Source organism: Lactuca sativa, chromosome 1, assembly GCF_002870075.4.
Source record: "Lactuca sativa cultivar Salinas chromosome 1, Lsat_Salinas_v11, whole genome shotgun sequence".
Classification (NCBI taxonomy): domain Eukaryota; kingdom Viridiplantae; phylum Streptophyta; class Magnoliopsida; order Asterales; family Asteraceae; genus Lactuca; species Lactuca sativa.
In genome coordinates, this window is record NC_056623.2 from 90,000,261 (window position 1) to 90,012,125 (window position 11,865).

General features: G+C 28.3%; 1 protein-coding gene across 1 annotated transcript; it reads right to left on the reverse strand.

Annotated features, from left to right (window-relative positions):
- Nucleotides 1-236: 236 nt before the first annotated feature.
- LOC111896973 (protein ECERIFERUM 26) lies at nt 237-11,053 on the reverse strand. The gene is made up of 2 exons (XM_023892948.3): nt 10,600-11,053; nt 237-1,211 (listed from the first exon to the last, which is right to left on the reverse strand). Exons 1-2 carry the CDS (start codon nt 11,026-11,028, stop codon nt 342-344), a joined length of 1,299 nt encoding a protein of 432 aa, XP_023748716.1. The 5' UTR covers nt 11,029-11,053; the 3' UTR covers nt 237-341.
- Nucleotides 11,054-11,865: the final 812 nt, after the last annotated feature.

The following is an 11,865-nucleotide window of genomic DNA, read 5'->3' on the forward strand; positions in this document are numbered from 1 at the left end:
ATAAACTATTTAACACTACTCACGCCCACTAATTGTTGGAAATACTGATTCTTTCAACTTCATTTATTGAAATATTTGCTTACTTGTTACAACATATTTTGTTTGATAACAAAACACACTTGTCAATCATTAAAATAGACGGAAATGACAACTTGGGATTGCTTGCATCAATAATATTGTTTTGTAACTTTCTTTATGCACTCCAAATATTTTATCGGGCAACGGATGATATCACATACTAAAAGATTTACTTATTAAAAAAGATAAATTTTGCTATATGTGGTACAAGATAAATAAATATTAAAAACCCAATTCATGAAAATACATCTACCATTAGATGTTTATTCAATTTGCCAATCGTCCTTAAGTACCATTTTAAGGTCGACCACCTTATTCTCCGGCAAGGTTATGCTCACTATCCTTCCATCGGAGCATCCTTTTGGTGTTGGAAGGACCAAAACTACACCTTCATCATCAATATTATCAATAAAACAGTTTACATAAAATGGTTTTTGTCCTCTCACTTCAAATTCATAAAACGAGACGTCACTTAGATCAACAAAAGTCAAATTCGCTCCATAAATGAGAAAATCGGGAAGCTTATCATCCATCTTCATTACTTCTTCAATTTTCATTCGCTCATCGACTACATGATTCATCATCAGCAACCCTAGTTGCATAAGGTTACATTCATCTATTGGAATATCCGTTTTGACAACACCAACTGTTTGACTTTTATTTGTAATAATTCCTTTGGTTCTGTTTCCGAAGTCACTTTTGCATACAGTTACAGTTTGTAATCCCAACCCTTGTCTAATTTTTCCTAAGCAATTCCAAAGTACAACGCAAATACATTCGAATAAAGGAACTTGTGGCCCAGATTTCTCTTGACATATCTTCGCTTGCAATCGAATCAATTCGAACATCGAAATATGAAAGGAAAAGGTTTCCATTTTAGTATTATTTGAAGTAGACCAATGATCTCCAACTGGGCCAATTTGTTTTATAGAAAATAGATCTTTGCTCGAGTTTAGGCTTTTGATATTATATGTTTGAGTTTGTTGTTGAGCCATAGTGAGTGGTTGTGCAGGGTAATGGTGAACAATGGCTTCAGCCCATAGTCTCATGAATGTCACAGCGGAAAAAACATCACCAAGTACATGGGACCAACTCATCCCAACTGATGTGGCCCCACATTTAAACTTAGTTAACTGTATAGAAAGAAAGAAGCTAAATGCTAGTTATTTAAATATTTTTAGATGATCATATGATATTAACACAAAAAAACAAAAAAAAAAATGGTTAACAAGAGGATATACATAAAGTATTACTCCTTAGAAGAATTATGACTCCTTAGAAGAGTTATATTGCACATTGTGAATCTGTACTATAACTCATTAAATTTGTATAAATTCTTTGTATGAATTTGCACAAATTCACAGTGTGAATCCGCATAGATTTCACAGGGTGAATATTACAGACTCACAATGTGAATCTGAACAAATTTACAATATAAATCTGAACAGATAATTTTTTTATATCAATGGATAGAGGATAAAAATTTATGGATATCTATAATTTTGTTTTTTTTATATGAAAAACTTGCTTTAAAAGTTGAGAAAAAATTGGTTCATTGGTTCTAAGGTTTAAAATTGTTCATTGTTGAACCCAATATATATATATATATATATATATATATATATATATATATATATATATATATATATATATATATATATATATATATATATATATATACTATGAGATCACAAAACTTTTTTTGAATTTCTTTTTGAAAAAGTCGCAGCTTTCTATATAAATTCACTAAAAAAATTTTGATTTTTTTTTTTATAAAAAAAAGTTGATTTTTTTTCAGCGAATTTTAAGAAAAAGCTGCAATTATTTATAAAAAAAACCTCAATTTTTTTTTGTGATCTCTAAGCATTTTTTTTATGCATTTTTATGATTTTTAGGGTTTTTTATTGTTAATAGAGCTATATATATATATATATATATATATATATATATATATATATATATATATATATATATATATATATATAAAGGTTGTAAAAATCGTTTGACGTTAGCTAGTTGGTGTACTGAGGTTAAGGGATTAATCGGCTAGGCGGGGATTAATCGGGGACCATTAATTGTTAATTTGTTGAATTTAAAAAAAAAATTAAATATGAGTAATATCATTTAAAAGTTCATAAATACCGTTAATATCATAACAAAACAGGTTAATATGATTAATAAAAGACTAATCATATCGTAAATAGTTTCTCTTGAAATATAACTTCTTCATAATGTTAAATTTTCTTGAAGTTCTATTGCTTCACTCATTGTGTATGCAAGGATTAATTGCTAGGTGCCCTCTAATCGGTCGAGTAGCACCTATGGATTAATCGGGACCTAATCGAGATTTTTACAACAGTGATATATATATATATATATATATATATATATATATATATATATATATATATATATATATATATATATATATATATATATATATATATGTTCAGGTTCATTTGAGACCATGTTAATTTTGTGAGACCATGAGACCAAATCAAAAAATAATTTTAAAATACAAAATACAAGGAAAAACCCAAAAATTCTTTTTTTAATTATTATTTTCGGAACTTTAATTGCCTAAAAAAAAGTTACCGTTTTTTTTTTGAAAAATACGTGAAATAATCTAATATAATATTACATTGTAAATATTCTAATTTAATTTTTAGAATGTTAGAATATTGCAATAGATTTGTCAAATATGTAAAATATTCTAATATTCTACTAGAATATGTAAAAAATATATTATTTATTTATTTATTTTTGGTATTTTTTTATTTTTCTTTTGGAAAATATAAATTCCGAAAATAATATTTGAAAAAAAAATCGATTTTTTTTTTATTATTTTGCATTTTAAAATTGTTTTTTTTATCTACTAAATGAGTGGTTAGGATTACGTCTCACAGTCTCACAAAATTAGACCGTCTCACATGAACCTAACTATATATATATATATATATATATATATATATATATATATATATATATATATATATATATATATATATATATATATATGCCGATTATTTTTTGTAATTAGTTGTGATAGATGGTCCTTGTTGAAATTATTATAACACTGATAGGAAAAATGTATAATAATGCATTAATGTATTCCAAACTACACACTTTTATATTCGTAAGGACTATAAGTCTACAACTTATGTATTTGGTACAACTTATGTATTTGGAAACTAAAGTGTCAATGGTGTGTTAAAGAAATATTTGATCGAACACTTTGTATACATTCAAAACATTATATTATAAACTTCTTATGATTATGTTTAGGGCTGTAAACGAACTGAACATTCAACGAACTGTTCGTGAACCGTTCGGCGTGAAGTTTGTTTATGTTCGTTTATTTAATAATGAACGAACATGAACACAAATTATCGTTCGTTTAGTTAAACGAACGAACATGAACAATAGGTTCGTTTGTTCAATTATGTTCGTGAACGTTCGTTTATATTGTTCGTTTACGTTTGCTTATTTTCGTTCATATAAGTTCCTTTTATCTTTATATATGTTTAATTGTGTTTGATTACATTATTATATTATATGTTCATTTATGTTCATATATATTTGTTTATCTTTGTTCGTTTATATTCGTTTGTTTATGTTAGTTTAACATGTTTACGAACATAAACGAACGAACATGAACAATGTAATTTGTTAAACGAACGAACATGAATAAGAAACTCGTTCGTTTAACCGTTCGTGTTCGTTCATTTGTTCGGTTAACTTAAACGAACGAACATGAACAAGTTCCGTTCGTATTCGTTCCGTTCATTTACAGCCCTAATTATGTTTGTTTTACCAAAAAAATGTAGCGCCAATTTAAAAAAAAAAAACTAAAATTCAAAGTTGTTAAATAAAATTTGTTATGGTAGGAAGTCAAAATATCAAGACTCTATTCTTATATGGGTGTGGTTTACATGTGATTGTAGGGTTAATGGCCTAAGTGAATAATAAGGTTTTAATTTTGTTTATATTAAATCCTTAAGGTTTTATTTGCACATATTTTATCAATATGATTGTGTATAACCGTTTAAAAAAGGTAATAAGATTTTAATTTTGTACACATTAGGTCCATAAGGTCTTTTTTGTATATATTACACCAACATGAGTTTTATAACCGTTTAAAGAGGGGCAATAAGGTTTTAATTTTGTCCACTTTAGGTCCTTATTTTTAATAATTTTATCATTTCGAGTAACTATTTTACAATTTATATTAGTATCTAGTTAGATGGTTTCATTATTTCATCTTCTTATTTTTAGTCGTACATTCACCACAACCATGGTTTCAATTGAAAGTTACATAACAATTTTTTGTTATTTTTACAAAAAAAAAAAAAAAAAAAAACAAACAAACAAAAAAAACTAATAATAATCGAAGTCTTAGTGATTAAGGTTATGTTTGGTGCGCCACAACTTGTAAGGTAGTTTATTTTTTAATCTTTTTTAAGTTGTCATGTTTGACAAGCTAAAAAGTAGCTTAATTAAGAGGTATATTTGAAAATTAAAAAAAAAAAACTATTTTAAGTAGTTTTTTTTAAACGCTATCTTATAAGCTATTTTTTGGTTTGCCAAACATGACAACTTTAAAAAGATCTGAAAATAAACTAGCTTATCAGCTAGCTGTGGCACACCAAACATAACTTTAAACACTAAGAGTTTGATTATTATTATTATTATTATTATTATTATTATTATTATTATTATTTTGTAAAAATGACAAAAAAATTGCTATGTAACATTTCAATCAAAACTATAGTTGTGGTGAATATGCGACTAAAATGAGAAGATGAAATAATGAAGCCATCTAATTAGATACTAATATAAATTGTAAAAGAGTTAGATAAAATGATAAAAATATTAAAAACAGGGACCTAATGTGGACACAATTAAAACCTTATTACCCCTCTTTAAACAGTTATAAAAGTCATGTTGGTGTAAGGTTAGGAGCGACGACGCTAGAATCTGTGAAGAAATAGAGACAGAGGGAGGGTGGTCAGATGAAAAGGTTTACATATGTATTTTTGTAGATCTATGTCGTTATAGCCAAGGTTTGCAGATCCGAGGGAGGGCGGACCAGCTGATCATACGAACGAAAAGAGTGGTGTTATCAGTAGTTATCTATGGTGGAGTTAGGGTTTTAAGATCGACATTCTGGTAGGCGGTGGTGGTTGTTCATATTATTCCGGTAGAGTTCAGCAAACACATTTACACAGGCGACGGAGTTCAGATCGACACAGGGACTCCAACTTTGTCGTTCAGATCTATGTCGTCATCGACAAATTTTGCAGATGCGGCTAGACGTTGAATATCTACGATGTCGTCGTCTTCTCCAACGAGAGGTGTTAGTACGACGACGGTGGTGCTCCGACAACATTGAATAGAGAGTGAGAAAGAAAGATGATATATGTGTGTGTTACAAGAGACATCTCGGTGGGATAGGGTTATTAGGAGTTGGACTGCATTTGCTTGATTTTAAATCATAAAAGTTATGAAAATATAAGAGAAACAGAAAAAGACCTTTATAAGGACAAACTCGTCATTTTGAAAAAGATTAAAACAAATCGTACCAAAGTTACACTAAATAAAATCTATTGTTTGAGACAAACCACATCAACCAAATTTGCAATTTTGTCCTTTTAGATTTTAACTACGTATGGGCTAATTTTGTTGCCACGTGAGTAAATCACGGAAGATAAGCTAAATCGCATTCGCAGCCCTAAGTACCACATGTGATTTCTGTGATTATTATAGTTTTTTTGTTTTTTATTTTGTTTAATTTTTCTGATTATTATTTTTAATTTATTCTATAACAGACAAAACTTGTTTATTTCTCTATTGAAAAATGCATTTCAACCACATAGATGGGTTTAGTATGTAGCACTGAGTAGTATGAGCTACCTTTTAAGTTTTCCAATCAAATATAAATTTAGTGAAAATTCGTCATAAATCCGTTGTCAGTCCGTTATAAAGTCTGATAATTGTGAACTTAATATAAATTTGTCGGTTTATAATGAAAATTGCATTCGGAAATAAATAAATTTATAGTAATACAATCCTTAAAAAAATTGTTTTTATTTATGAATCTGCCACCCGCTAACCATATAAAATGTTGATATAAACATTCGTCCTATTTTCCTTTTCTATAATAACCACCAATACGAATTTAGGATTAATTAAATAATTACAAATTGTAATAAAGGTAATTATGTAACTTTATCATGATAACTAAAATAAAATCTCTTAATTCATGGAAATTACCATAAAAATATGTTTAACCAATTATTTAACCATAGCCTCTCATATATACGTATTCTATTTCTACATCCTTTCATTTTCTTATCGATGTTGTCGACGATGTGAATTGGGGGAAAATGACTTCGATCCTCGTCTGATCAAGAAGGAGAAGATGAACGAAGGCAATAAGGCTGCTCAAGCAGCTCTACGCTTCGTCTTCCTCAGAAGGGATATGCGAAATCTGTTCCTCTTCTACTCCAGCTGTGAGGTGCGAATCGGAGGAGATTAGGGACTTCAGGTTAGTGTTTTGTTTATTGAGTTCGACTAGAAGAAAAGAAACCGAAAAAGAACTCGATCAATATAAGGGAAAACGAACAAAATGCAATAATAGGGGTGGATCGATGATGGATGCCAACTGCGAACAGGGAGTAGGAAAGTGGTGGTTCGGTGGGAGGAACTAATGGCAGTAGCAGCTCACATGGGGCATTTTTATTGCTCGACCGAATGGGAGAAAGGATGGTTATCCCGGGTTCTTGATCGATTGAAGAGGGAAGACATCTGAGCCAAAGTAGAAAGAACGAAGGCAGCAGGACAGTCATCGACCATGGTAGTCGTTTGGGTGGCTCCTCTTCCACATAAAATATTTGAAAATGAATTTGTGATAGAAATGGCTTGAAGACCTGATGGGAAAGACTCATTGTATAAAATCATTCTCATGCAATACAATTCTAACAGAATGTCAATCTCACAAAATATCAATCTCCTAGAATGCTAACATATTTTTGAAGTGGCTTAGAGGTTTAACATACACAAGACATCTAGAAACGAAACAAGAAAGTGAATGAGGATTCTTTCAAGAATGTCGATATATATTTTTTTGCAAGAGATTTCAAGAATGAATGTAGTTTATGTTCATAGTTGTGTTCTTTTAAGAATGAATGTAATTACTTATTCTAAACTATTAAAATTTGTCTTATATAAAAGTTGTATTCATTAAAAATTATTGGTCCTGATAATATGTGTTTATAATATTATGTTCATAGTTGTATACCATTCTGACAGAATTACAGAATATCATTCGAACAAAATAACATTCTGATAGAATAAAATCAGTTTATGTTTACAAATAACGTTTGAAATTGAAATAATTTGAAAAAAAATCAAAAATTTTAAATCAAAATCATTAATTATCCCATAAATCCCGATTTTTTCTTTTTTAATTTTGTCTCAATTGACTAAAATGCCCTAATAGTGAAATTTGTGTGATTATATGATACATGCTACCCTATTGTACTATAATAGACCCTTAGATCATGACTTTTGATTCTATTCCATCCGATGATCCATATCTGTACATTCTGGCACACAATAGTTACTAGAAACTAACTAACCTAAGCATATATATATATATATATATATATATATATATATATATATATAGGACTAGGTTCAAATGTTTTTAGCAACTATTGTGTGCCTAAATGCACCAATGAGAATTCAAGAAAAAAATAAATCATTAATGTAAAAAAAAGGGTAGATGAGTCATTTTATCTTTAGAAACTAAAAATAAATTCTTATATATTTGGTATATCCCTTAAATCACGTCTACTATTATTTGACTTATTTCAAACCATCATATCCAAAACCCTAATGCAAATCATCGACCCTTTTTTTTTGGTGACGCGTCTTCTTCAACAGATCGGGAATAAGGAATGATCAAATGGGAGCAGTCAAAAATCAAGGGCACTAGTGAGGGTCAATAGATTCGCAAGGAGGGTTGAGAAAGGGACTTCGGTCCTCATCGTCGTCTTCATCAGATCAAGAAGGCATCAAGCGATTGATGGAAGTCGAATGGTGGTCCGGTGGTTCAGAGATCGTGAGGGCACAAGGGTGGTTGCAAATTGGGAGTTGTAAGGTGACAGTAAGTCGTATGGGGTGGTGGCAATCGGCAGGTGGGTGGAATCGGTGTTGGAGGAAGTTGGGCAATAATGATTCAATCAATAGGTAAAGGCTCATTCTTTTCTTTTTGTTCTTGTTTGATTTGGCAGAACTACATAGGTGTTCGTTTGATTAACAATCGATGAATGTTTGTAGAAATGCCTCAAAGAGAATTTGGCAGCTTTGTTGTAGAAATGGCCTGAAAGAAAATTTGATTTCTGTGTTGCATGCCAGGTGTTTGTAGAAATGCCTCAAGGAGATTTTGATGTTCAAATTCTTCAAGAACACAAAAATAATTCTTACTTGGTTGTTTGTGTTACTTGGTTCTAACATGTGGTATGTTTATTTGTTAATTGTCTGAAAAAGTATTTCTTTTATTTTCATCATTAAACCTTTTGATATGTTTTTTTTGTTGTTGTTATTAACTCCTTATTTGTTAATTACCTGAGTAACATCAATCTTTGCTATTGGTATTTGATTTTTTTAATCAATTGAGGATGAAGATTTGATTAACCGTTTATAAGAGATTTTTATAAATTTGAGACAATTTAGAACTTAAACATTGTATGAATGAGAAAACTCTTCTCAAAAGCATTTGTAATCACTTGATTAAATAAACAATATGTGGAAAATATCCAATATTCATACCCTCGTTATTGTATATTTGAAATCTAAAATTATATTAGCAATAAATACAATACTTTTAAATGTATTCTATGTATTCTATCAGAATGTATTGTACCAGAATAAAATCGATGTATTCTGTCATATTCTATGTATTCAACCAGAATATATTAAGTGATAGTTAATTACAAGTAACATGTTTTTAACATTTTTTTTTGTATTTGTGATAGGAATGACTGGAAGAAGGCGTTGAAGACCTAATAGGAATAACTTGATGAATGAATAAAGTTTGATCGTACTCACAATTTAAGAATGTTGTTATTTTTTAAGAATTTTAATCATTTTTGTTGATATTCTTTTAGAATATGTATAATTATATTAAAATGTATAAGGTTTTTAGTCTGTAAGAATATGTATGAATTTGTATTTAAGTTCGGATGTATAAGAATATATTGAAATGTTTGTTATTTTTCAACATCTGATTCAAGAATTTTGTTTTTCTTCAATAATATTTTATTAGAATAAAATTCTGAAAGATCTTTATTTTAACAAAAAATATTCTGACAGAATAAAATCGGTAAAAATTGAAATTGAATTAATTAAAAAATTAAGATTTTTTTAAATTAGGAGAATTAATCATCCCTAAAAATCCAAAATTTTTCTTTTATAAATGTAGTTAATTGTCCAAAATACCCTTTTGCTAAAAATTGTGTGATTATATGGTACATGTTATCCCATTGTAATATCATACGCTCTCAAATCACGTCCATTGATTAATTTCACCCGTTGGTCTAGATTGTGCATTCTGGCACACAATACTTAATAAAAACAAAATAACCTAAGCCTATATATATATATATATATATATATATATATATATATATATATATATATATATATATATATATATATATATATATATATATATATATATATTGGTTCTTGAAAAAAGACCTAACTTTTCAAAAAAAAAAAAACAATTTCCTGACAAACTTTAATCATCTTTTGATTATTATTTTTTATTATTCGTTTATTAAATTAATTATTTAGAAACTTATTATTAAAAAAAATTACTATTTAGATATAATCATTTTTTAACTATTATTTTTTATTAATTGTTTATTAAATTACATATTTAGATTATTTTTATTTAAATATATCTTATTATTAAAAAAGATTATTGTTTAGATTATTTTTCTAATTAAATCTTTTATTTTTCATTTTTTTCTTTTTTTTAAAGATTTTTACAAATAATTCTTTAATAGGATTTTTTTATTATTTTTATTATGTTTACTACTTTTTATTAAAACAGTCATTATTCTTTAGTTGGAATAAATTTGACTTGGTGTAATCATAACTTTTTCCGGTTACATTATTTAATGCAAATTTTATAATATTTAATCGTAACTTTTTAATATTTTGTTTTTTAATATGAAACTGCTTTTAAAAAACACGATAATCCGAATCTGTAACTTTTTTTTACAGCTTAGAAAATTTTTTGTATAGCTTTTTATAACTTATGAATGTTTTTAACTTTTTCACTTGTCGTTCGTATCGTAAAAAATTGTTCGTTTAAACGTGAAAAAAGATAAGTAAAAAGTTTGACGTTATAAAATCTTTAACTTGAAAAAAAATAAAAAGATATATAACCGCTGTTTTCTGGTAGAAAAAAAAAAAAAAAAAAAAAAAAAACAAGATTAGCAAGCAAACCTGTATCATAACCAATGGAGAAAACTCTAGATCGGGGCCAATAACGTTGTTAGGAACAAGAAGCCTGTCTCTCGAATCATCTTTAGATTTGAGCCATTCATCGAGGTTTAGATGACACCTGGCTTCGATGATTCGCAACCCGCTGTCATTGCATTTTATGAATGGACGACCTGAGTTTGTCCTTCTAAATCGACCACATGGGATATAGGCATAGCTTAACCAAATGAACATTGTTTCCTTAATGTTCCTTGTTGTCATGCCATCAAACGCTGGAGCTGTGAAATAGTAGACGAATCGAAGGTAGTGCAGCTTCATGGATAGGTCCATGGGAGTTAGCTCCTGAAACGCATTGTTCCCAGATATAATCCCAGGAACGACGCTAGAGATTTTGATATCGTAAATGGGGTTTTGCTCTTTCAATGACACCATGTTTCCCTTGTCACTGAATTTTGGAAAGGAGATGTTCAATTTGATGGGGTTATAGTGTTTTTATAAAGCGAAGAGATATGTCATTGTTTGGACAAGTGGACACGTGTTACTTATCTATATCTAGTAAGTATTTAAGGAGAACTTGTTTCACATAATGTTTTTGTTTTTGGAAAGAACAGATATTATTAAAAATTAAAATATAAAATAGAATATGATAGAATTTGTCAAAAAAAAAAATCGAATATTTTACTATGTCAAAGAAAGTCTATCACATACATATGAAACATATAGTATTTTGCAATCTGCATGAATCCCACAGATTTGAGGGATCCAAAGAGTTGATATCAAGTAGTGAAAAACGGGTCCAACTTGGTAATTATAACATTCGCAACCTTCTTTTTTAGACAAATCACATACTGATATTACACACTTTTATATATAGTATTTGAATATATTAATTTGATAAAAAAATTATAATAAACTTAAACCGATAGAATTTATGGTTAAGAAAAAATATTACACTTTTTATAAGAAAGTTTATGTCACGATGATCCTCTGCCTCACAAAAAAAAAATCAACACCTAATATCATTGAATATTAAACACACAATTTAATTAAGTCTACAAAACAAGAGATCGATGGAATACCATATATTCGTTTTCCCGATCATGTTTCCTTTTATTGATTTAGTCAAAACTTTTGTATTACTTTTTTTTTTTTTTTTTATTTATGTACTTAACTAAAAACTATAAATGTTTATATTCATATATTATTTTTGCTTAATTTTAATAAAAATGCCAATTGGAACTCAATTAGTTTATTAGCTGGGGGTCACCT

Excerpts from the sequence above, each read along its gene's own strand:
- LOC111896973 (XM_023892948.3), bottom strand. The coding sequence starts at position 11,028 with ATGGTGTCATTGAAAGAGCAAAACCCCATTTACGATATCAAAATCTCT. Across the intron at positions 1,212-10,599 it reads CTCCATTGGTTATGATACAG|TTAACTAAGTTTAAATGTGG; the intron begins GTTTGCTTGCTA and ends CTTTCTATACAG.